Below are 26,333 nucleotides of genomic sequence, written 5' to 3' on the forward strand. Positions count from 1 at the left end.
GGGCCAGGTTATAGACTATTTAACCAGGTTGGTGTTTAATGGAGTGAAAAAGCAAGCAATGAAGCCTTTCTAGAGTTTTCCGTAATACTGGTGGCATGTTGGTTTAATGAATTTCCCTGCTTGTTCAATTCTTCCACGAAGATCATGAGAGAATCCAATTTGAGCAATAATCTCATTCCTTCAGGAGACCACCAGACCCCGGCTCCCAAGACAAAGAATAGACGGGAACATTAAATCACATAAAGCGGAGATCAAAGTTAAAGGAAATACTATGTGACAATCGTACAGATTTAGAAGCGAGTTCAAAAGAATGTGATAATCCAATTTTAAATGCACACATCTCCGTTAGTTGAGGCATTTGAGGAATCTGTGAATTTAGCTTTTCCAAATAAGTGTATACAATTGTTCATTGTGCGAGAATATGGTGGCATGCACCCGGCCGATATTAGTCACCTGGGCATTATTGGCAGAACTCGTAACGAAGCACACAATTTTCTTCCAAACACGTCAAATTGATTGTTTTTGTTTAAACGCAGGGTTTATCACATCACGTTGTACCACATTCTACACCTTGCCGCTTGGAAATTGGCCAAGCTTGTGTCTGGTGTCAAGCTAGCCTGAACAGATACTTTCAGACATCTAATTTCTTCACCTCATTCCTGAGTCGGGACTGCCGCCCACCCCTTGTGTAAGCAATTTAAACCTGATAGCAGACGCTCATCTGCCTATCTCTGGACTGCAAATCTTTGATCGACTCTTGCGATTCTATACATTCTCATTGTCATAGCTAAAGGATTGTTATGGTTTTTACGCACATAAATTCGTTCATCCTGTAAAACATCGTATGATCATATTTTAGCCTACAGAGCATAACTTGATTTGATTTGTGCAATTGAAAACCTTTAGACTCCTGTCTGGCGCGCGCCTGTGTTCTTTTCTATCCATGGAAGTGCTCCGTACAGGTGCCTGAATGTGCACGCAGACAACACGTTAGTAATATGAAATTATTGCCAAGTGGAATATGTTTTTATTTATCTGTAGCAGTCTGCTGGTTTACGTCAAGGGTCGACGGATCTTGGTGGTGAGTTAATATATAATATTTTTCAGTGATTGTAGGCTATAAGAAAAATATATTTACACAATTAATAATGTAGGATACTATATAATCGTATTAACTAATGCTGCATGCCACTTTGGCACATTGGCTACGAGCTGCATAAACGACTGTTTTGATTTTAATTAGACTAATAATTGCGTTTTTAAAATAATGTATCAATTCGTGACACAAGACACACGTGTCTTAAATACCTTTATTTAAGTGTAGTCTAGTTTTTTGATAATTTTTATTTACCATACATAACCAACAAGGACATTGAAACAGATTTAAGTTGCGTGGTCAAAGGCAAAAAATCCTTTCATCTTCGTGCAGGTACATGGGCACTCTCGGGTCCCAAGTGATGTGCGACAATATCCCCGGGTTAGTCAACAAACAGCGGCAGCTGTGCCGCCAGCATCCCAACATAATGCAGGCGATCGGAGCCGGGATTAAAGACTGGATCGGGGAATGCCAGCATCAGTTCCAGAATCACCGCTGGAATTGCAATACCATTCCGAGAGACCACAACGTGTTCGGACGCCTACTCCTACGAAGTAAGTAGGTAAAAATTAAGAAAAAAACGTGCAAAAGTCACGTAATTCTAAGTAGGCTATTAATTATATGAACACAATTTATTTTACGAATGAAATATATTTCAGCATTCTATGACATTGCCCAGCTAAAAATATGAGCAACTGAATTACCGTGCAAAGTACGTGATATGTTGGATTATATTTCTATTGTGTGTTGGTAAAGTGATAAATACTGATCTGTATACAGTATACACATTTGCAAGACCCGCACGTCTGTACAATAGGCTATTAATTCCCAAAGGGTATTTTATAATTCACCTCTGCTGTAGACCATACCTTCTATAGGCAAATATGGAATGCGTTTTTCCAAACCAATTATTCACAGTGGTGAACCTATGAAGTCCTAGCGTTTATCAAAGGGAAAGAATTCGTGTGAAATACATGTTCTTCCTTGACAGATGTTTTTAAGGTCTTGCTTGCGTTGCATTCCACGCATTGTCTCACTTTACAGTTATACATTTGTCAAGGTGACACATATGCCTGCTGTAGCTCTGATCTAACTGCCACATTAAACTTATGAAACTGCCCCATCTGATAAATGTCCAGGCAGTCACGAAAAACTGTGGCACCACCCATCTTGTCGCCTCACCAGCTATACCTATTAGTTTAAAAAAAAAAAAACGACACCTATTTTTAATCTGTCTAAATTTGAGGATCCACTATAGGATCGTTTAGGTTATCATGTTAATATAATTAGTATTATCGGACTCCTTGTAGGGCCTTAATGATGGCAGTTTCCCCAGACACAGGTGATGATTTACCATTGAACGTATGTTTTAGTGCAGGGTTATGCTTAATTTGTGACCAGATAACCGGTCCCAAATCTTGCCTGTAATCTGCTGCTTTAATCCGTTCAATGGTATTCCGACCTCCCATACACGGCACTGGTTGCGTCACATGACATTAGGAAGCTGCTCTGATTGGGTGCATTTTTGTCCGCACCGTGAGAAGCTACTTACTATCAATCAATGTCATGACGCTAATTTAAAACAATTACTGTCTTTTCGACGCTTTGGTCCTGGTTTTCAACTTTTGGTTTGTTTTCTTGTTAACCACATTGAACATATCCCCCCACACATAAACATGCAAACAAATGCGCGCGCACGCGCACACACACATACAGACACTGAGTGTATGGGTGGGTGTATCTTTTTACTTTCTTGGTAGGACCAAAAATCTTGCAAGGAAAATAAAATATGGACAGTTTTACCTTGGACCCCTTGATGAAAAGTATTGTTTTCAATTTTGGTGTAAGCCTAGGGTGCAATTGGGGCTAGGGTTATGTTTAGTTAGTCTTTGGGGTTTAAGGTTATGTCTTTGGGGTTAAGGTTAGGGAAAATCAGTGTTCTCAACAAGTATAGTAAAATGTAGAATGTGTGTGGGAGAGTAACCATTTCAAAAACCAAGCATTGTGAGCAGGAGATGCCTTTGATCCCAGAGATCTCTCATCAGTTAGAAGAGCAGAAGATCAAGGGTTCTTTATCATAGAGCGCTGCTGGTAAATGTTACCTGTTTATCCATCTTGGAGTTAGATGAAGCAAAACACTGCCATGCATGAAATACAATACTTGAAAGAAAGCAGCAACAAACTCTCCATGCAGGTAAACAATTCCACTGTTTGAACTGTGCCATTCCCTGGGCCAAGAAACCTTTACATAATATGAATGCACAGTAAGGTGGAATACCGTTTATGTATTTGTGTAACTTGAGCCTTGGCCTGAGAGTTCGCCCGTTCATGTGCTGATGTGTCATACCAGGTTTGTATGATGCTTATATGTGTTCAGCCTTCAGTCTTTCATACCAGGTATGTGTGTTGCTTATGTGTTCAGTCTTCAGTCTTTCATACCAGGTGTGTGTGTGTTGCTTATGTGTTCAGTCTTCAGTCTTTCATACCAGGTATGTGTGTTGCTTATGTGTTCAGTCTTCAGTCTTTCATACCAGGTATGAATGATGTTCATATTTGTTCAGCCTTCACTCGGTCATGCCAGGTGTGTGTGATGCTTCTGTGTGTTCAGCCTTCACTCCACCCCTTCCTCTTCCTCTCCCTCCCCATGTCCACCAGGCAGTCGAGAAGCTGCCTTTGTGTACGCCATCTCCTCGGCCGGGATGGTCCACACGCTGACCCGGGCCTGCAGCCAGGGAGAGCTGCAGTCGTGCTCCTGTGACCCCGCCAAGAAGGGCTCGTCCCGGGACGCCAAGGGAGCGTTCGACTGGGGTGGCTGCAGCGACCACGTGGAGCACGCCATGCGTTTCAGCCAGGCCTTCGTAGACGCCAAGGAGAGGAAGGAGAGAGATGCCAGGGCTCTGATGAACCTGCATAACAACCGAGCCGGGAGGAAGGTGAGTTCAGGGAACCAGCGCGGGGTCTAGATCAGCGTTCCCCACCTGGTTAAGTCCCCACCTCACATTCAGATACTGGAAGGCTTGACGGTTAGTCGACCTGGGGTTTGGCGGTGTCACTGAAGGGCCGGCATCCCCATGAGAGGGCTAGGATACACAGACTAAAAATGAGTTGATTGACTGTAACCGTGTGCGTTCTAACACGCCCACAGACATGCAAATGCATGTACGCACACGCTTCCTACACCCACCGTACCACTGGCCATTTACGCGCCATGTTCCGACTTGCGCCGACTTTGAGAAGCTCTTCACTGAGGAAACTTGACTCACAGTGACTGTGGCATGGCATCTTGAACACAGTGACTGTTGCATGGCATCTTGAACACAGTGACCGTTGCATGGGATCTTGAACACAGTGACCATTGCATGGGATCTTGAACACAGTGACCGTTGCATGGCATCTTGAACACAGTGACTGTTGCATGGCATCTTGAACACAGTGACCGTTGCATGGCATCTTGAACACAGTGACCGTTGCATGGCATCTTGAACACAGTGACCGTTGCATGGGATCTTGAACACAGTGACCGTTGCATGGGATCTTGAACACAGTGACCGTTGCATGGGATCTTGAACACATTCACTGGAAGTCATTATATAGTTGGGTCCAGAAATAATTGGACACGGACACAAGTTTTGATATTTTGGCTGTTTACCAAAATATATTCAAGTTACTGTTAAATAATGAATATGTGCTTAAAGTGCAGTCTCTCAGCTTTAATTTGAGGGTATTCACATCCAAATGGAAAGAAGGGTTTAGGAATTACAGCTCTTTAATATGTAGCCCCCTCTTTTTCAAGGGACCAAAAGTAATTGGACAATTGACTTAAAAACGGTTTCATAGACAGGTGTGGGCTATTCCTTCGTTATTTCATCATTAATTAAGCAGGTGAAAGGTCTGGAGTTGATTCCAGGTGTGGCATTCACATTTGGAAGCTGTTGCTGTGAACCCACAACATGCGGTCAAAGGAGTTCTCAATGCAAGTGAAACAGGCCATCCTTAGGCTGCAAAGAAAGAAAAATCATCAAAGGGATACCAGGAACATTAGGAGTGGCCAAACCAACAGTTTGGTACATACTGAGAAAAGAAAAAAAATGCACTGGTGATCCTGCAACACAAAAAGGCCTGGATGTCCATGGAAGACAACAGTGGTGGATGATCATAGGATCCTTTCCATGGTAAAGAAAAACCCCTTCACAACATCCAGCCAAGTGAAGAACACTCTCCAGGAGGTAAGCATATCATTGTCCAAGTTTATCATAAAGAGAGGACTTCACAAGAACAAATAGAGGGTTCACCACAAGATGCAAACCATTCATAAGCCTCAATAATAGAAAGGCCAGATTAGATTTTGCCCCAAAAAAACATCTAAAAACATTGAAAAAGCCAGCCCAGTTCTGGAAAAGCATTCTTTGGAAGATAAACCTGTACCAAAATGATGGGAAGAAAAAATAATGGAGAAGGCTTAGAACGGCTCATGATCTGAAGCGTACCACATCATCTGTAAAACACGGTGGAGGCAGTGTGATGGCATGGGCATGCATGGCTTCCAATGGCACTGGGTCACTAGTGTTTATTGATGGTGTTACAGAAGACAGAAGCAGCCAAATGAATTCTGAAGTGTATAGGGATATATAGTCTGCCCAGAATCAGCGAAGTTAGTTGATTGGACGGTGCTTCAATTTACAGATGCACAATGACCCAAAACATACTGTGAAAGCAACCCAGGAGTTTTTTAAGGTAAAGAAGTGTAAAGAAATATTCTGCAATGGCCGAGTCAATCACCTGATCTCAACCCGATTGAGCATGCATTTCCCTTGCTGAAGACAAAACTCATGGCAGAAAGACCAACGAACATACAACTGAAGACAGCTGCAGTAAAGGCCTGGCAAAGCATCACAAAGGAGGAAACTCAGGGTTTGGGGATGTCCATGTGTTCCAGACTTCACGCAGTCATTGCTTACAAAGGATTCTCCACTAAGTATTAAAAATGAACATATTTATAATTGTGTTGATTTGAGACCCTGAATTAAGGGGACTGTGTGAAAATGGTTGCAATTCCTAAACGTCTCATACAATATTTTTGTTCAACCCCTTGAATTAAAGCTGAAAGTCTGCACTTCAATTACCTTACATTACTCGGTTGTTTCATTTCAAATCCATTGTGGTGGCGTGCAGAGACACTTGTGTCCGTGTCCAAATACTAAAAGACTGTAACGTAAACCTGACACACACCTTGGTCCCTGACTTGGATCTGTTTGCGTCTCTCCCGTCCACCAGGCAGTGAAGCGGTTCATGTCCCTGGAGTGTAAGTGTCATGGCGTCAGTGGATCCTGCAGCGTTCGGACCTGTTGGCTGGCACTGGCCGACTTCCGGCAAACGGGCGACCACCTGAGGCGCCGCTATAACGGGGCCGTGCAGGTGGCCATGAACCAATACGGCACAGGCTTCACCGCGGCACAGCGACTCTTTAAACGTCCCGGCAAGAATGACCTTGTCTACTTCGAGGACTCGCCTGACTACTGCATACAAGACCCGGAGTCTGGTGAGTCTGGTCAGAACCATCCCAAACACATTCAAACATTCAAAAACAGGACGTGCCGACACGCCGGACAGACAGGACGTGCCGACACCCCGGACAGACAGGACGTGCCGACACCCCGGACAGACAGGACGTGGCGACACCCCGGACAGACAGGACGTGGCGACACGCCGGACAGACAGGACGTGGCGACACGCCGGACAGACAGGACGTGGCGACATGCCGGACAGACAGGACGTGGCGACACGCCGGACAGACAGGACGTGGCGACACGCCGGACAGACAGGACGTGGCGACACGCCGGACCATTATATTTAATAACAATGTTAGAGGTCAGTATAATGGCTCCTTGATAGGCCTGTCTACAGACTATGACTGTTAGCTTTTAATTTAAGTGATGCACGCATCCAAAATAGGTATTTAGCTGTGGTGACAACCAAAATGTAATCCTAGCCACTGTTCAAGCAGTAGTTAAAACAAAACTAAGTGCATAAGAACCCCCTAAGATGTATTTTTCAGAAATAATGATGTAAATGTAGGCTGTGTTAATTGGGGTAGGGGGGATGAGCCGGCCAGTCTTTCGGCAGTCATAACAAATGGACACCCAGGCTCGATGGCGGTGCCATGTTCTGACAAACGTTTTGAGGGCGACTGCCTGTCTCTGCACTGACGTGCTGCACTGAAAACTCAAGGTCCACAGTGTGTCTGGGTAAAAAGGGAGATATTTTGTGAGAGATGGCTTGAAAAGTGTCTTATCAAATAAAGACAGAAAGGGAATGAAAACTGTGTGTGTGTGATCCGGGGGACCTGGCGGCCTGTCAGGCAGCAGTTGATCCGAGGCGATCGGGTGTCGGTCGGTTTAAGGGCCATTACACACTTTTGTGGACTGAAACCTGATCTGCCCGTACCGCTATAAATTACCCTGCTGGAGCACACACACACATCCCTGCTGGCACAGCGATGGCCCCTACACCTCCACATGTTTGCCTCCCTCTTCACTTCCCCATAAGGGAGGAACATTTGGATGGGTGGGTGGGTGGGGGTTAGGTCATATCTCTAACCCCACTCACAGTAAGCAGCTAACCAACACTAATCAAGACCTGGATGGCCTCTGAAGTTGCTTCCTCTTTTTGTCTCTCTTTTGTTTTTGCATGTTCCTGATATCACAGGATAGGTAATCAGCCTCTTGGTCTTTGACGTTTGTGTTGATGGGGTATATTAAATAGGAGACGCACCTGTAGAGTCACCTTAAGACACCACTCTGTGGGGAGAAGGGCTTCAGACTACAGAGGTGGGTGTTTAGACTGGTCTTAATCTCTAGTGTTGTCAGGTCTATGTGATCTATCTGTCTGTTGGGAAGTAATGGGATTTGTAGTATAAGCAGCAGTTGTTCCAGTGTTTGGGTGTTTTCGTCACTAGTTATTTGGACATATCACAATTGGCCCTTGTGTTTGAAGTTTAGGGAATCTAGGAAAGGGCGAGAAAGTCCTGCTTGCAGATTAGTCCAGGGGTCTCACGGAGGGCCAGCACGGTCTGGGTTTGTAGTAGAATTAGCGACCCCTTGTGGCGGATTGGGCGTCTGTGAGGTCAATTGAGGTAGAATGCCAGAGATTGTTCCTTCTGGTGCATGAGAATTCCAGTACACGCTTCCTGGTTGAGCGGGCAGCATGGTTAGGACCAGAACAGCATCAGATGAGCTTCAGAAGACCCAGATCTTGACAATGACTGTGCCCAAGTTCCCTAAAAGTAGCTGCGTTTAAGCAGGGCAATACAGAACAAATGTATTGGGCCAATGATAAAATTGCATTGTAATATTGAGCTTTCCTTCCCGTGACAAAGGCCAGAGAGAGACTGTTCCCGTGACAAAGGCCAGAGAGAGACTGTTCCCGTGACAAAGGCCAGAGAGAGACTGTTCCCGTGACAAAGGCCAGAGAGAGACTGCTTTTGGAGTCGAGTTGGAAGGCTGTAGAGTCCTTGTCTTCCAACAACGTCACTCTGAGGCACAATCCGCTCTTCCATTAAGCACAACCGACAATGGGAGAGGGGAATGCATAAAACATGCTAGCTCAGTCTCAGTTAATGTGAGAAGCAGTCCGAAATGTAAAGATTATACCATATAAATCGTTGTGAAATATCTATAAAAAGATTGTATTTTCAGCTGGTGGACAAATCTGAAAGTAAAACAATTGAAAGTAATTGGTTTCTTCTATGGGAGGTGGGAAAACATACACACATCGCAGTATAGTGATGTTTTGTTTCATAACATATTGGATTGTGGACACAGACAGAATCATGACATTTAACCCTTTCTACTAGCCAGCTCTTATACAGTAAAAACGTTTCCAGACCTCAGCGTCAGGCTATAGAAAGTGTCCCTTTTCTCGTCTGCTCTGCCGAGCTAATTCTAAGCTTGTCACTGTACTAAATCCATTTCAACCCACCATTCTTGGGTCCCTTGAGAGCTATCCCTGATGCTAGCAGCCTAAGTGAACATTTTGTTGTTAGCAGAAAACCTCACTTGCATTGGAACGTTGATGGGGTCAGTGTGTTAGAATGAGTAGCGATATTGCATATCAATCATGTCCATGTGAATTTGCTACTTGCCCATTCTGCGCACGGTTCATTGTAATGTGTAGGCTGACTGTCAGTAATGTTCCCTGACACATCCACATGCTGCAACAGACTGGTGAGCGCGGACAAGGTTAGGAAGCGGAGGATGTTGTGTCAGAGTAGATGTCAGAGTCCATCCAATTGGCATGTGATGGGGGTGTGACCTTTTCCACAAAGGTGTTTCAGGTCAGATGTGCTTTATTGGCTCACGGGCAGAGTCCATTTATTACCCAACCTGAAACACTATTGGGAGAAATCTCTTGGCCCGGTCGCCAGCTCTCCACAGCCTGGTATCGATCCCAGGCCCTGTACTTGGAAAATCCGGACCCAGACGATTGAGATTATAGTACCTAAACCTGTTCACAGGTGAGGTAAGTTTAGCTGCTGTTTTAAACCGTCTGATTGGTACAGTACTCTTCTGAACAAGACAGTCCCAGTACATGATGGGGCTTTTTATGGCTTCCTGTGAGCACAGTGAGCTCACTGATCAGCCCCTCTCACGCGAACCTCTCTCCGCAGTCATCTGGCACGACGCTCACACAAAACACACACCCCGGCCCCGAGACACAGATACTGTAGAGTCTGCACCCCCTTGTGCCTCTGCAAAGTGTGAAATCAATTTCCCATAGTCCCATGGAGGCTCAGGTGCTAACCTCATCTCTCGGCGCCCCCTCATCTTAATTCAATAAGCAGACGCCAGGAGAGAAGGGAGAGAGAGAGGGATCAAGGGAGGGCAGGAGCGAGAGTGAAGGTGGGAGACAGAGGGTGAGACTGGGGGAGGAGTTTATCCTGTCACCCCTAGATGTGCAGCATACCGCGACTGACAGATGGGCGGGTGCAATGCCAGGAGGGGGGCGGGGTTTTGTCTTGCCCAGACACATTACCTGGCTGCTGTTCCTCCTCCCTCTTTCAAGAGCACACAGACAGATGGACACCGTGAGAGATTATCTGTTCTCTATTCCAAATAGACCCATAGCTACCCTATCTAAGTCAGTACACTCACCTTCACCTGTCTCATAGGAAGGAAAGCCAAGTAACTGAAGTCTGGCCCAGATAGATCATTTTCATAGATGGCCCAAAAGTCACAAAACAAAATGTATTTAGATAAGCACAAAACACCCATTAAGCAATTTAAAACGCAATACATGGGGTGCATGTGCATGTCATAGTGTGTGTGTGTGTCAGGGATAGGGTGTGTGTGTGTGTCAGGGATAGGGTGTGTGTGTGTCAGTGATAGGGTGTGTGTGTGTCAGGGATAGGGTGTGTGCCAGTGAGACAGGACGCTTGGCAGTGAGACAGGATGCTTGAATGTGACTGGGTGTGTGACAGTGAGACAGAATGCCTGGCTGTGAAACGGGGTGTGTGAGACAGGTTGCTTAACAGAGACAGGGTGTGACAGATAAGATGCTTGGCAGTGAGACAGGGTGCGTGCGTGCGTCTGTGAGACATTGAGACAGAATGTTTGTGACTGAGACAACAGGCTTAACAGTGAGACAGGATGCTTGGCAAAGAGACAGGGTGTGTGACAGTGAGACAGATGTGTGTGACTGAGACAACAAGCTTAACAGTGAGTGACAGTGAGACTGGATTGCTTGCCATTGAGACAGGTTTTGTTTGTGTGACTGTATGTACAGTATGTATGAGGCGATACAGTAAAAAATTGCCCCGAAACCTCCCTAGTTCAGCCTACTTATGGTAATACTGGGTCCCAGCTGTGGCGTCTGAGTAGCTGCGCGTTCCAGCAGGACCCGGTCAGACAGAAGGACGGCCCCTGTAAAATGAACACCCGATGAAGTGCCTGAGCACCAGCTGATGGCTCCTATCATCAATCTCTCATCTGTCCGTCATCACTGCCTGTGTTCATCCTCTTACCCTTCACTTGCTCTCCCCCTCCTCCCCCTCCCCCCCCACCAATCCCTCGTTCATTGTCTCTGTCCAGTTTAGATCGAGTTCTGTTGGCACGGCCTCAACCCCTCTAGTGTTGTGGGGCTTAGACCGCTGTTGGCCCACAATCGCTCTATTGGTCGTTAGCCCCCCCCCCCCCTAACTGAGTTAGACTTACTAGAACATTTGAAAGTGCTTGTAAGTGAGTCACAAGGTATGAAGGAGGACAAACTTTAGGAACGTCTGACTTCTACAGATGGAATATATCTTTTTTTTTTTTTTTTTTTAATGGAAGAGGTTCAGGGTACATTCTGTGAACGTGTCACTTCTCCCCCAGGGTCAGCAGGAACAGGAGGGCGGGTGTGTGACCGGACGTCTCGCGGCGTGGACAGCTGCGAGGTGATGTGCTGTGGGCGGGGTTACGACACGTCGCGTGTCAGCCGCACCACCAAGTGCGAGTGCAAGTTCCACTGGTGCTGCGCCGTGCATTGCCGGGACTGCCACCAAGAGGTGGACGTGCACACCTGCAAGGCCCAGACGTGACCGCGGTGAACCCCCAGACAACGGAGCCCTATTCTGTATATAGTGCATTAACCCGCGGGCCAAATTAGGGCACTAAATGGGAGCAGGGCGCCGTTTGGATGTGGCGTCAGAGTCAATGTGACTTGCACTTAAGAGAAAACCGGGTTTAACCACCCTGTAGACTAATCCACCAAGAACACCTTTTTACGGTCCAGTTAACCAACATCAATTTGTTCTTCCTTCACATTCCATTATATTTATTTACTGTTTCTTTGAGTACCAAAAAAAAAAACATTTCTGAAATGTATTCAAATTTTTATGTAAATACAAACGATGTAATTTAAATAAAGTTTAGTGTATAGTTTATGGAAACTGTTAATAAAGCAGACCTGACCACATTCAATGTACCTAATCAGCCAGTTAAAAAACTGGTTTTAGCCACCAGACCTCCAGCCATGTTCCCTTACAATGGCCCGCATGAATATTTATTTCAATTCTGAGAAAAATGGCAGGGTAGAACTTGTAGCAATACACAAAAGTCCTTTATTTTATTTGTCTTTTTCACTTTTTTAATGATGACAATTGATTACCTTTTTTTGTACAACAAAAAACGGTTTTACATGAGATTTGAAAACATATGAAATAAAGTCAAAACCAATTCAGAATTCCATGTCTCCCTTTTCTCTTCCATTCCATCCTCTGCCTGTCCAATCCAAGATCTTGGCACAAAGGGTGCGTCAGTCTGTTTAGGTTTAATCCGGTTGATGCTGGTCAGATGCGTGTGAGCTGATGCCAAAGACTGGACGGCAGGATGCTCTCCACTTTCTCCATGATGAAATTCAGAGGAGCAAACAGGGTGCTAAGAAACTACAGAGAGAGAGATTGAGAACATGAAAACATGTGACGTCACACCACACTAATTCTGACTGGAACAAACACATCTGATAAGAAAATTGTCCAATACTGATAGCTGATATTCTAATAACACAATAGCAATGTTTTGTCATTTGTGTACACTGTTAGAAAGCAAAAGTTATGCTCCTAAAAACTTTTTTTCTAGGCATTTTAATAGGAACAAAAAAATTAGTAGTACGATGAACAGAAACATTAATTATAATGTATGATAAATACAAATGATCTTTCTGCAATGTACATTATAAAATGGAAATATATGTACAACCCTGTTTCCAAAAAAGTTGGGACACTCCATAAAGTGCAAATAAAAACAGAATGCAATGATGTGCAAATCATTTATCCTTATGTTTAATGTAAAATAGTACAAAGACAACATATAAAATGTTGAAACAGAGAAATTATATTGTTTTCTTTGAAAAATACATGCCCTTTTTGAATTTGATGTCAGCAACATGTTTGAAAAGATTTGTGACGGGCACATTTACCAATGTGTTGTATCACTTTCTTTTAACAAAGAAAAGAAAAGTTTGGGAACTGAGAAGACCAATTGCTGTAGTTTTGAAAGTTATTGGATTTCAGCTGCTCCACAGTTCGGGGTCTCCTTGGTCGTATTTCCCATTTCATAATGCACCTAATATTTTCAATGGTTGACCGGTCTGGACCAATTCAGCATCCAGACTATTACTGTGGAGCCCTGCTGTTATAATACACATAGAATGAGGTTTGGCATTTGTCTTCCTGAGATAAGCAAGGCCTTCCCTGAAAAATACATTGTCTGGATGGCAGTATATGTTGCTCTAAAACCTGTATATATTGTTCAGCATTAATGGAGTCTTCACAGATGTGCAAGTCAGCCATGTCATGTGCATTAATGCACCCCCATACCATCACGGATGCTGTCTTTTGAACTGTGTACTGATAAGCTGGATGGTCCCTCTCCTCTTTAGTCCGGAGGACACGGCATCCATGATTTCCCAAAATTATTTCACATTTTGATTCGTCAGACCACAGGACAGTTTTCCACTTCGCCTCAGTCCATCTTAAGAAGGCCCAGAGAAGGGACATTGATTATATATGGTTTCGTCTTGGCATGGTAGAGTTTTAACTTGTGGTTGCAGTGATGTCTGCTACAGAATTGTGTCTGTTGTTAATGCTGTGCTGCCTGAGGACCCGAAGATCACGGCCATCCAATATTGGTTTTCGGCCTTGTCCCATGTGTACCGAGATTTCTCCAGATTCTCTGAATCTTTTAATTATATTATGTACTGTAGATGATGAGATCCTCAAACACTTTACAATTCTACATTGAGAAACATTCTTAAAATGTTGCACTATTTTCCTATGCAGTCTTTCACAGAGTGGTGAACAGTTTCAATCTTTGATATGTTGTCTTCGTACTATTTTCTATTGAATATAGGGTTTAAATGATTTGCACTTCATTGCATTGTTTTTCTTTACATTTTATACAGCGTCCCAACCACGGGGTTGTAGTAAATAAGGTATTACACTTCTAACATGCTAAGGAGAATAAAAAATAACAAAACAAACAAGGTAGCCATACTGAAAACCTCTTTCTCAGGCTTTGTAACAACAAAGCAGCATGACGCTACACTACCGTGTCAGGTGTTGCACATCATCGACATGTGACGAGCTACCCAAGATCACACGAAAAATGACCGGAGAAGACCGGACGCCGATCCGGATATTGGCAGATTTGCCGGTGCACCCCACGGCGGACATGTCAAACGCTAGCTGGGAGGACCGTTGGAGACGCCACAATGTTCGCCACCGTTGACAACTACACCCTCCCTCTTGTTTTGCATCAACTGAAGCTTCACCGTCACCAGATAGGTACTGTGGGATGCCAACGGCCTCAGATGCTAGAGGACGAACACCATAGCGTGCCAGTTGAGGCTCCGTACTCTATGGGGCAGAACCAGAACTCGTCTCCGTGGAATGTTAACTACTGACTGCCCTCACCTCGGGGTGGCCATGGGCTCCTTCAGGGCCCCCCAAACTCTCACTCTCAGATGTGCTCTTCTATCTCTGCCCCCCCACCTCCCCCCCATCCCCCCTCTCCTCCCTGATGTGTTTTGGCAACACACAGTGTGGGGGATAGGGGCTCTCTCTGAGGGATCGCGAGTCATGGAGGCTCGGCTTTGTGAGATGGCAGATAAAAGACCATCAGGGAAAAGAGAGGGACAGCGGTGGAACACGCTAAAAGGGAGAGAGGCCCGGTTCTAAAAGCTTTGAAGATGCACCCTCACTTCTCCCTAGGAGAACCGACTGATCTCACATGATTCCATATGTAAATACGAGTTGTGCTTTCATCCATTCAATCACATTAGATAAGTGATTACAAAAGGTGTGTGCCAATCAGTTGGTCATGGAGGTGTGTCTTACCACTGAATGCTGCAGTGTCAGGGCATTCTCACCTGTCCATTCATTTGAGGCTTCTGGTTCTACCAATAAAAATCTATTGTGTCGACCTCTTGTGTCGTTACTATCTCAGCGTCATTCACGTTGGAAGTAGAATCATGTGATTGTGGCAGCAGTCTCCCCATTGGAACACAGTTTTTGTACCGAATCCTAAAAAAGATTATCCCTCTTCTGCTGTGTTGTCAGACTTGCTAAGGCCTAACCAATATAAAACCTTTTGAAAAATGTAAAGGTGTTTATTTTCTGAATTTGAAAGGAACCCCAGATGTAATTGTCATTTTCTTTTACAATTGTAGCTGATTTACAGTATTTTAGCTGGTAACAATTTTTTTTATGGTAACCCTTTTCATGTAAATATTACATATAACCAGTTACATCACTTGTTAAACATACGTAGGGTTGAAGCATAATGGTCGATCAGTGGTGAACCAGGGAAGGAACAAACTAAAGGAAACAGCTTTGGACTATAGAGTCCCCCCCCTCCCCCCTGCTGGTTTGGTATGACGGGGTCCCTGAGTAATGGTGCTGGTCTGGTATGACGGGGTCCCTGAGAGATGGTGCTGGTCTGGTATGACGGGGTCCCTGAGAGATGGTGCTGGTCTGGTATGACGGGGTCCCTGCGAGATGCTGCTGGTCTGACGGGGTCCCTGAGAGAAGCTCAACTTATGCGTCGCTCTTACGACTGATACGGAGAGCAGCTTTGTTGCCGAAATACCAGCCCTGTCACGCCTGAAAAACCTTCACCAGTTATCAGTGCAAACCTGTGGTGGTGATATTTGGGAGACATTTGGGAATCCAAGCTTAACTTACAGTACCTGGCCTTCAGGCTGCAGGCCTGCACAGGACAACTGTAACACTGCTAGGGAGGTACTGCTTTTGGTGTCAGCGGTCATGGCTGGGCTTGCAGCATGAAGGAGCTTTCTACATCCACTTTTATCTTGATATTCATGATCTTCCAAAATCCTTATCGACTGTAATGTGATTTGTGGATTCAAATTAAGTAATTAAAGTGTGTGTGTGTGTGTGTGTGTGTGTGTGTGTGTGAGCATGCCCCCGCGGGGCATAGATGGTAGCTCCTGATAGTGTCACCAGCAGCAGAAAGATGAGCACACATTCCTGGGGAGTGGCATCACAGGCCAACTGAGGAGGAACACCGGCTGGAGGAGGAGAGTGCCCTCCACTGGCCAATAGGAGTGGGCCGTAAGGGTTTAGTCGGGGAGGACTCTATAGTCCAAAACTGTTTCCTTTGGTTTGTTCCTTCCCTGGATCACCACTGATCGACCATGATATGGGATCTTACTTTCAACCCTACATTATATGTAATATTTACATGAGATGGATTACCAAAAAGTTTTAGTTACCAGCTAAAAAACTGTAAATCAGCAAAAATGTGAAAAAAAATTATGGATAATAATAATAATAATAATTACATCTTGGGTTACTTTGAAATTCAGAAAATAAACACATTTATATTTTTCAAAATGTTTTATATTGGTTAAGCCTTAGCAAGTCTTTTTTAGGATTCGGTACAAAAACTGTGTTCCAATGGGGAGACTGCTGCCACAATCACATGATTCTACTTCCAACATGAATGACGCTGAGATAGTAACGACACAAGAGGTATGGACGATACAACATCACCTGTCCTTGGATTTAAATCTACACAGCCAATGGTGTGAATCACACTACGACTCTCGCAGTTATTCACTACATATGTATGGTGCTTGTTGTAGATATCTTAAAATGGAAAGCAGGTTTGAGAGTAGCCTTCTAAAATCCTCTGAGGTGTTGCGCTCTGCATACCGTCAAAACAACGTTTCATTTCCAGAGAAAGTATTTTCTGCCAATACAACATGTTAATTCCAAAGACCTAAGAGACACAACTCGTGCACTTAATTCCAAAGACCTAAGAGACAACTTCTGCACTTTTAATAGACCTCAACAGCTGAAACTGGGATGACAAAAAGGTCACAAACAAAAACAAAGAATAGGCCAGTCAAACAACATATGGGGATTATTTTTCCCATGGTCCTTTTGGGCAGCGCTCCAGGCATACCACTCCATTAGCAACAAGGATGTTTCAACATTGTTTTAAAGCGATCAATCCTTCTTGACAGGAAAAATAAACAACAGTCGGCTGTTTGGTCCTTCGGTTTTTGGTTCATACGGAGGTAAAAAAAAAAAAAAAAGATGGTAATCAACATTTCCCAGTGGAAGTCTTGAAGTTTTAGGATGTTGAATCAATTTGGAATTACTGTAAACCTGAAAGAAACTTATTATTATCTGTATTGAAGTGGAAACCAATGGGTTAGTTATACACCTAACACATGTATGTAGAAATGCAACATCCATTTTTGTCTGGATATATTTAAACTAACATCAATAGCTCTTGCAATAGATAGTGTTTAATTTGTAATCTTTATTTTTTTTCTTAAGTATCTTAATAGGAACATTACTTAAAAGCAAACAGAATTTAAACAAGAATGTTACAGTTTGCATAATCAGTATATATTACTGATCAGGGTTGGGAACAATTCCGTCAGATTTTTTGTGCATTCAGGAAGTACACTATTCCAATTGCCTTCAATGCTTTTCCACAAGGAACCAATTTCAATTGAGTTTGGTTCAATTTGACTGGAAATAAAATGTATTTAACCCAATCCCTGACTTGAGATGAACCAAAGATATCTAGGGTGGCCCAGTGATCTAAGTTGATGCCTTCTGTCCACAGGTACTGACTTCTACAGCTTGGGTTTGGATCTGACCTACTGCTCGTTCAGCAAAAAACCCTCTCTTTAACCAATTTATTGTCCAATTAAGCGTAAAACAGGCCTGACAAAAAAATCTTTAAAAACCAAGATGGCCCAATGACACCGGTTGAACAGTGTACAAAACCAATGGCCACCTTGATGAAACATCGAAGTCCAAAGACCTGTGTGACCGGTGTGAGTGTTGCGTGACTCACAGCTTTAGCGAAGACTCCCATGAGCTCAGGGAACTGGTGTGTGAGGAGTGCCAGCATGGCGGTGAAGGAGCAGAGTCCAGCCGTGAACAGGATGAAGAATGGCAGCTCCTTCTTAGGGTACACGGATACCTCATGAAACACTGCTTCCACATGGGAGATACATAGGGAGCGTCAACACACTGTACACACACAAACAGTGTACATACACAGGAAATACCTGAACAAGCGCACGTACGCACGCACACGCACACAGTCTTCCGGAAACATTGTTTGCATACGAGATATAAACAGAGGCAGGGTCAACATGCTACACAAACTCATCCAGACACACTCACCCAGACACACACTCACCCAGACACACACTCACCCAGACACACACACCCAGACACACACACACACTCACCCAGACACACACACACACTCACCCAGACACACACACACACTCACCCAGACACACACACACACTCACCCAGACACACACACACTCACTCACCCAGACACACACACACTCACTCACCCAGACACACACACACTCACTCACCCAGACACACACACACTCACTCACCCAGACACACACACTCACACTCACCCAGACACACACACTCACACTCACCCAGACACACACACTCACACTCACCCAGACACTCACACTCACACTCACCCAGACACTCACACTCACACTCACCCAGACACACACACTCACCCAGACACACACACTCACCCAGACACACACACTCACCCAGACACACACACTCACACTCACCCAGACACACACACTCACACTCACCCAGACACACACACACTCACACTCACCCAGACACACACACTCACACTCACCCAGACACACACACTCACACTCACCCAGACACACACACTCACACTCACCCAGACACACACACTCACACTCACCCAGACATACACACTCACACTCACCCAGACATACACACTCACATACACACTCACACTCACCCAGACATACACACTCACACTCACCCAGACATACACACTCACACTCACCCAGACACACACACATTAGGCCTGGGCTTGCAATAGTCCTATAATAACACACTTGACACTTTCATAAATCACATAATAATTTCCAAATTTCATTGAGTCCACCTGCTTCTACCCAGATGAAAGGATTTGACCGGTCAGGTTCATCTTGGCTACACATGGCAGTGAAGCTGGACAGCACCAGGCAACACATCTGCTTTTCAAAACAAGCATTGCGATTGGTCGAACTGAGAGCTGTGGTAAAAAAATAAAACTGTGTACCATAAGCAGGCCTATGACGCAAAAAAGGATGTTTGTGTACTGCTCTGAGAAATCACTGTACCATCAGCCTAGCCAGGGCAATTAGTGAAACTGATTACTAAAAAATGCTTTTAGCCTAGCAATTGGATTGCAACAAGGGGTGTTTGTTCAAACGTTGCGGCCTGCCTCTCCAACATTGAAACATGTAGTCAATTCAGATCTATGGACATTGGCATCATTGTCAAAAGTACCCACGGGAACTTGAATGAATCAATGGGCCAACCAGTCAGTTTGAAGATTACAGTGGCTCTCAAAAGTATTCAGCCCCAATGGACTTTTTTTTTTTTATATATATATATTTTGAGTTACAACAAAAACCTAAATGGATTTGATCAAGAGAGTTTGTGTCACTGATAAACAAAATTTAGCAGATATCTTGTTTTTCAGTTTGACATTATGGACCTTTGTGTTGATCAGTGGCAAAAACTACTAATTAATGTCATTTTGTTTAAATGTTTTAACAAAATAAAAACGTGGAAAAGTGCAAGGGGTGAATACTTTTGAGAGCTTATAACAGTCCAAATAGAAAAAAAGACCAGCTGGCTTAGGTAGCACCGCTAGATTTGTGTAGGGACTATTTGCTCATGGAAGGATAAAATAGTATGAAGGAATGTGTCACACTATCATGTCGGATGCATTCAGGGCAAGACAATTCAACTCTAGTACCGGAGGGCAGAAACATCTGTTTCTAACCCTCTCCTTCTATCAAGGCTCTGATTCAGACTGGAGACACCAGGTGGCTAGAATTAACTACCCCGTAGAAACTAAAACCAGAAGTTGTTTTGGCCATCCTAGAGTTAAACTGCTCTGTTGGAGAGTGTTGTCGCAATCATTTCAGCTGTGAAAGATGTAATTGTAGCCCCTGGTTTAACATGCCCTATGAGAGCCACGGGCATGTCTGAGTTGGCTTCACTGTCCTGCAGGCTCTGAGCCCTGTGGACCTGACAGAAGGCAGCAAGTTGTCCGTTACAATGGAAAATAAGAGGCATGTCTGGACAAAACCGTTGAGAAGTTAAAGGAGGGCCCGTACGGTCCTGATTCATCATCTATCCTGGATTTACAGCTGCAATATGACATATCCATGCCAAAACTTAAAATGCAATGTTGATAATGACAAATCGATGATAAATTGGAAAGGAAATTGCAAAGGTATGTGGCTGTGTGTGCTGTCTTCAGATCAAGTATGCATACCTTTTCTGTTATGTGCGTGTTCAAGATTTTATTAGGATGCCATTGAGAGCAGCTACTTTTCATGGGATCCACACAAAACCCTAAACATAACACAGAACATCAATAGACAGCTACAATACAAAGGCAACACTACACATTTAAAGAACATCACAATCCATTGGGGATATGTTGGAATGTTGGATCATTTTCCATGAACACAAAAATAAACAACAGAAATATGGTACAGAACATAAAAATTATTGATACATAAAAAAATGGCAAAGACTGTAAAGATAATCTTCTAGACCACATATGATTGGTTTAGAAGGCACTATGGGTGATTATAGCCTACTAAAACAGAGTAAAGAAAGTAGACATCCTCTAAGCACTTTCCTTATCCATTTTACCAGGGGGAAATCTCCATCCAAACCGGATGCAGGTTTAATTGCCATCTTAAGCCCCCCATCTATTTTACAAAAACCGTCCCCCTCTGCGCTTGATTTAGCTTCACTCACTTCTAAGACTGACGAAGTGTTAACGCTATTCAACACGACTCCATTTCTTTATCAGACCAACTGCATAAGTCAGACTCCTCAGGTGTGCAGCCAGTAAGTTAGTGAACTCCATCAGAGTTGATGTTATACAATAGTTGTCTTTCCCAGTTTCTCCCCTCACTGTCCTCACCCTCATCACGTGCATGCCATCAGTCCATACACCCATTCAGCCCAACAGTCCAAACAGCCTGGCATAAACAATGGGTTTTCTTCACCTAACAAAGACGTTATTTTAAATTCAAGAGCAAATCTTTATAGGATAGATCAACTGAAATATTTCATAGTATGAAAAAAAAAATATTCAAGCGTGGAAATAGTGTACGTTAAAATCATTAAATGGATTTTCTCATCAAAATGTCTTGGTTCAAACACGTCTTTTCCACGTTAGCTTCTTCTTACGATTACAATATCTTCCCCCCTTCGTTCAAATCATGTTTTTTCAAAACCAGGTTTGGAGCCTCTATTGGCATGGAGGCGGGGCTTTATCTGGGCATTGAATTCTCACCCCCGATTAGCCATGAATCACACCATTATAGAGTGAAAACCATAGACTGTCCATGAACTGCTTTCACAATTAGCTCACACACTACACGTCTTACACACACACACACACACACACACACACACTACACCTCTTACACACACACACACACACACACACACACACACACACTACACCTCTTACACACACACACACACACACACACACACTACACCTCTTACACACACACACACACACACACACACACACACACACACACACACACACACACTACACTTCTTACACACACACACACACACACTACACCTCTTACACACACACACACACACTACACCTCTTACACACACACACACACACACACTACACCTTTCACACACACACACACACTACACTTTTCACACACACACACACTACACTTTTCACACACACACTACACTTTTCACACACACACTACACTTTTCACACACACACTACACTTTTCACACACACACTACACTTTTCACACACACACTACACTTTTCACACACACACACACACAACACTTTTCACACACACACACACACACTACACTTTTCACACACACACACTACACTTTTCACACACACACACACACACACACACACTACACTTTTCACACACACACACACACACTACACTTTTCACACACACCCACACACACACACACACAATAATCCAGAGCGTCTCTTACTTGGTAGCAGCTCTCTGTCTGCGGTCTCTGTGCAAATTGGATATGGATAGAAGAGGTGGCCTTTCTCCAGAGGGTATGGAATCATTCTAAAAGCTGGAGAGGAGAGGCCGCACAGCCTTTACAACAGGCAGTCATGTACTAACAGTCCTGGTGAATTTATGTGAAGCACCGTTAGTAAAATAAGGAAATGTTTGTCAGAGATGGTGACAGTGCGTGTGTGTGTGTGTGAAAGGGGTGATCAGTACGTGTGTGTGTGTGTGTGTGTGTGTGAGAGGGGTGATCAGTACGTGTGTGTGTGTGAGAGAGGGGTGATCAGTACGTGTGTGAGTGTGTGAGAGGGGTGATCAGTACGTGTGTGTGTGTGTGAGAGGGGTGATCAGTACGTGTGTGAGAGGGGTGATCAGTACGTGTGTGTGTGTGTGTGTGTGTGTGAGAGAGGGGTGATCAGTACGTGTGTGTGTGTGAGAGGGGTGATCAGTACTTGTGTGTGTGTGAGAGGGGTGATCAGTATGTGTGTGTGTGTGTGTGTGTGTGTGAGAGGGGTGATCAGTACGTGTGTGTGTGTGAGAGAGGGGTGATCAGTACGTGTGTGAGTGTGTGAGAGGGGTGATCAGTACGTGTGTGTGTGTGTGAGAGGGGTGATCAGTACGTGTGTGAGAGGGGTGATCAGTACGTGTGTGTGTGTGTGTGTGTGTGTGAGAGAGGGGTGATCAGTACGTGTGTGTGTGTGAGAGGGGTGATCATAATGTGTGTGTGTGTGAGAGGGGTGATCAGTACTTGTGTGTGTGTGTGAGAGGGGTGATCATAATGTGTGTATGTGTGAGAGGGGTGATCAGTACGTGTGTGTGTGTGTGTGTGAGAGGGGTGATCAGTACATGTGTGTGTGTGAGAGGGGTGATCAGTACGTGTGTGTGTGTGAGAGGGGTGATCATAATGTGTGTATGTGTGAGAGGGGTGATCATAATGTGTGTGTGTGAGAGGGGTGATCAGTACGTGTGTGTGTGTGTGTGTGAGAGGGGTGATCAGTACGTGTGTGTGTGTGTGTGTGTGAGAGGGGTGATCAGTACGTGTGTGTGTGTGTGTGTGTGAGAGGGGTGATCAGTACGTGTGTGTGTGTGTGTGTGAGAGGGGTGATCAGTACGTGTGTGTGTGTGTGTGTGAGAGGGGTGATCAGTACGTGTGTGTGTGTGTGTGAGAGGGGTGATCAGTACTTGTGTGTGTGTGTGTGTGAGAGGGGTGATCAGTACTTGTGTGTATGTGTGAGAGGGGTGATCAGTACGTGTGTGTGTGTGTGAGACGGGTGATCAGTACGTGTGTGTGTGTGTGAGAGGGGTGATCAGTACGTGTGTGTGTGTGTGAGAGGGGTGATCAGTACGTGTGTGTGAGAGGGGTGATCAGTACGTGTGTGTATGTGTGAGAGGGGTGATCAGTAGGGGTGATCAGGGATGGGTGGGTGTGTGCGTGTGTGTGTGTGTGTGTGGGGGGGTGTTGGGTTACTTACTGCCCTCCCAGGTACAGTGGAGAAGGTTAAGGGCCCCTTCCACTCTCTTCCAGTGTTGCAGGTGAAAGAAGGCGTAGGCTATAGCCTCACTGTCCCCTCGCTTCAGAATGTGCTCCGGGGGCAGGATTAAACTTTTCATTTCTAACAGGTACTGTGGAGTAAAGAGAGAGAGGAAACAGAAGGAGAGGGAGAAAGAAGGAGAGGGAGAAAGAGACAGAGAGAGAAAACCAGAGGGTGATGACAGAAACCGTTAAGGCAATACAACCAGTACAACATAAAGGTCTCACACCTTGTTGGACCTCTGCCTTCCTTTAAGCCCCATCAGAATCACAGTGGTCCTATCAGTTTGCCAGATGTGACACCGGCAGTGTTAATTGGGTTAACTCCTCTGTAGTGTCTTACTTTGGGGACGTGTGGATTGAACTCCACCGCTCTGTGTATGGCTTCTACCGCGTTCATTTCTGCTGTACTCAGCCCTCGTCTGGACGCGGCCTCTGGAGAGAACCTGGGGACCACAGTGCAAGGTCACACAGAGGGAGAGGCCGTGTGTGTGTGTGTCACTGGGTGTTAGATGTTGTAGTGTGTGTGTGTGTGTGTGCACCAAAGCGTGAGTGCGCATGTTCCCACAGGCATGTGCTAAGAAAAATATAATCCTACAAGTAACCCTTTTCACAATACCCAGAAACAGATATCCCCTGGTGGGGTTTAACAAATACAATTACCCCTAACCCATTTCACAAGGCCATCAGTCAAACGCAGGCTCTGGTCGCGCTGACGGCCCAGGGCAAACCTTTAAATGCTACCTCAGGCATGTGAAACACTGCGCCATTGTAACAGTAGTAAAGGGACACTCACTTGTCTGATACTGCCCTGGCTTTGAGCAAGGCTGCTGTGTAGCATATTGTTGCAGATTTGGGTAAACTAATATCTGTGGAGGGACACAAAAGGAGATATGAATGGTGATAAGTGGAGGAAAGAGAATGATGAAATGACAGTAGACTGGGTCAAGACCACCCCTAAAGGTGTACTGGTGTCAGGGTTTCACTACAATACAGGCTCACTGAGGTATAATGGTAGATAACAACTGCCATTATATGATTAGAATTGTTATTTGTCATCTAATATCAGTCATTCAGACGTCCCCCAGGGTCAGTCAGGTGTTAACAACAGTGACATCACTAGCATGGAAGAGGCAAAAACAACACACCAGGAAACAATAACCGGGTCTGGTTTCAATACGGGGCTCTTCTGACAACTTTGATAAGGGGAGGTGATATTCTGGTGTGGAGCGGGAGGTGGTATTCTGGTGTGGAGCGGGAGGGGGTATTCTGGTGTGGAGCGGGAGGGGGTATTCTGGTGTGGAGCGGGAGGGGGTATTCTGGTGTGGAGCGGGAGGGGGTATTCTGGTGTGGAGCGGGAGGGGGTATTCTGGTGTGGAGCGGGAGGGGGTATTCTGGTGTGGAGCGGGAGGGGGTATTCTGGTGTGGAGCGGGAGGGGGTATTCTGGTGTGGAGCGGGAGGTGGTATTCTGGTGGTTTAATTTAAGTTGATAGTCTAGCAATGAAAGCAGTGTAGTAGTTTCCTTATGATAAGAGTTGAATCCAGACCCTGGTCATTGAGCTTAAGTGAATCAAACTAAGTCTGTTAGAGAAGCTGTCCTGCAACAGGACATTGAAGCTTCACAATCAAAAAAAGCTGAACCTTAATGTGGGCATCTGTGTGTGTGAGCGTCTTACCGTCGTACTTGGCTAGTACGGCCTGTACATCTGCGTAGTTCTGTAGCTCTAGTAAGGACTCCAGCAGGTTCTCATGGATATTGAACATACTGAGGAGAGGGAACTCCTTCATTAACTGGAAAACATACAACTGTTGTTACATGTAATACCGGACAGGCAGTGAAACAACACAGCAACATGAGTTCCCATTGTCCCACACAGCCTCATGCCCAGCCTGGTCCCTCCCACAATCAGTTGAATGCCTGGCCCCTCCCACAATCAGCTGAATGCCTGGCCCCTCCCACAATCAGCTGAATGCCTGGCCCCTCCCACAATCAGCTGACTGCCTGGCCCCACCCACAATCAGCTGACTGCCTGGCCCCTCCCACAATCAGCTGACTGCCTGGCCCCTCCCACAATCAGCTGACTGCCTGACCCTCCCACAATCAGCTGACTGCCTGACCCCTCCCACAATCAGCTGACTGCCTGGCCCCTCCCACAATCAGCTGACTGCCTGGCCCCTCCCACAACCAGTTGAATGCCTGGTCCCTCCCACAATCAGTTGAATGCCTGGTCCCTCCCACAATCAGTTGAATGCCTGGTCCCTCCCACAATCAGTTGAATGCCTGGTCTCTCCCACAACATCATTTTCAGTCTAAAGGCCACTTGGTTTAAGTGAATGTGACTTGATGGCAAGCTATGATTGGCTCATAATCTCCTGGTTGCTTGGCGTATACTGTACTCACATCTCTCATCATTTTCACAGCTTCTCTGGTCCGGCCCAGCTTTCTAGAGCACATGGCCAGTCTCCTCTTGATGTATACCACAACATTGGTGTCCCTTCCTGAGAGACAGCACAGTAAAGTTATTTCAACTGTTCTATCACACACACACACACACT

General features: G+C 45.0%; 2 protein-coding genes across 15 annotated transcripts in view; one reads left to right on the forward strand and one right to left on the reverse strand.

Annotated features, from left to right (window-relative positions):
* The first annotated feature begins 79 nt into the window (after positions 1-79).
* Positions 80-12,064, forward strand: wnt2 (wingless-type MMTV integration site family member 2). Of its 2 annotated transcripts, XM_010902919.4 has the most exons (5): positions 80-1,081; positions 1,430-1,650; positions 3,752-4,029; positions 6,371-6,635; positions 11,464-12,064. In XM_010902919.4, exons 1-5 carry the CDS (start codon positions 999-1,001, stop codon positions 11,667-11,669), a joined length of 1,053 nt encoding a protein of 350 aa, XP_010901221.1. In that variant the 5' UTR covers positions 80-998; the 3' UTR covers positions 11,670-12,064. The 2 variants fall into 2 exon arrangements, with proteins under 2 accessions (XP_010901221.1, XP_019895888.1); XM_020040329.3 differs by lacking the exon at positions 80-1,081 and having other exon boundaries at positions 1,314-1,650.
* Positions 12,065-12,168: 104 nt separating this feature from the next.
* Positions 12,169-26,333, reverse strand: part of LOC105029519 (suppressor of tumorigenicity 7 protein homolog) — a 45,742-nt gene continuing 31,577 nt past the window's right edge. For 11 of the 13 annotated variants that reach the window (XM_029114915.2, XM_029114913.2, XM_029114909.2 and 8 more), the window contains 9 exons: positions 26,179-26,276; positions 25,454-25,568; positions 24,573-24,645; positions 24,120-24,222; positions 23,718-23,868; positions 22,217-22,309; positions 20,473-20,552; positions 17,968-18,107; positions 12,169-12,515 (listed from right to left, as the gene is read on the reverse strand). In XM_029114915.2, the coding sequence (XP_028970748.2) occupies positions 12,488-12,515; positions 17,968-18,107; positions 20,473-20,552; positions 22,217-22,309; positions 23,718-23,868; positions 24,120-24,222; positions 24,573-24,645; positions 25,454-25,568; positions 26,179-26,276 (881 nt within the window). In that variant the 3' untranslated portion in view covers positions 12,169-12,487. Of the gene's footprint in view, positions 12,516-17,967; positions 18,111-20,472; positions 20,553-22,216; positions 22,310-23,717; positions 23,869-24,119; positions 24,223-24,572; positions 24,646-25,453; positions 25,569-26,178; positions 26,277-26,333 lie in introns of all 13 variants that reach the window. The other 2 variants (XM_029114904.2, XM_029114903.2) reach the window with 2 other exon arrangements.

The sequence above is a fragment of the Esox lucius genome, chromosome 19, assembly GCF_011004845.1.
Source record: "Esox lucius isolate fEsoLuc1 chromosome 19, fEsoLuc1.pri, whole genome shotgun sequence".
Lineage (NCBI taxonomy): Eukaryota > Metazoa > Chordata > Actinopteri > Esociformes > Esocidae > Esox > Esox lucius.

What these genes read in the sequence shown, in the direction of transcription:
- wnt2 (XM_010902919.4), top strand. Translation starts at nt 999, where the DNA reads ATGAAATTATTGCCAAGTGGAATATGTTTTTATTTATCTGTAGCAGTC. An exon ending in AGGGTCGACGGATCTTGGTG is followed by an intron (nt 1,082 to 1,429) that starts GTGAGTTAATAT and finishes ATCTTCGTGCAG; the next exon opens with GTACATGGGCACTCTCGGGT. An exon ending in ACAACCGAGCCGGGAGGAAG is followed by an intron (nt 4,030 to 6,370) that starts GTGAGTTCAGGG and finishes CCCGTCCACCAG; the next exon opens with GCAGTGAAGCGGTTCATGTC.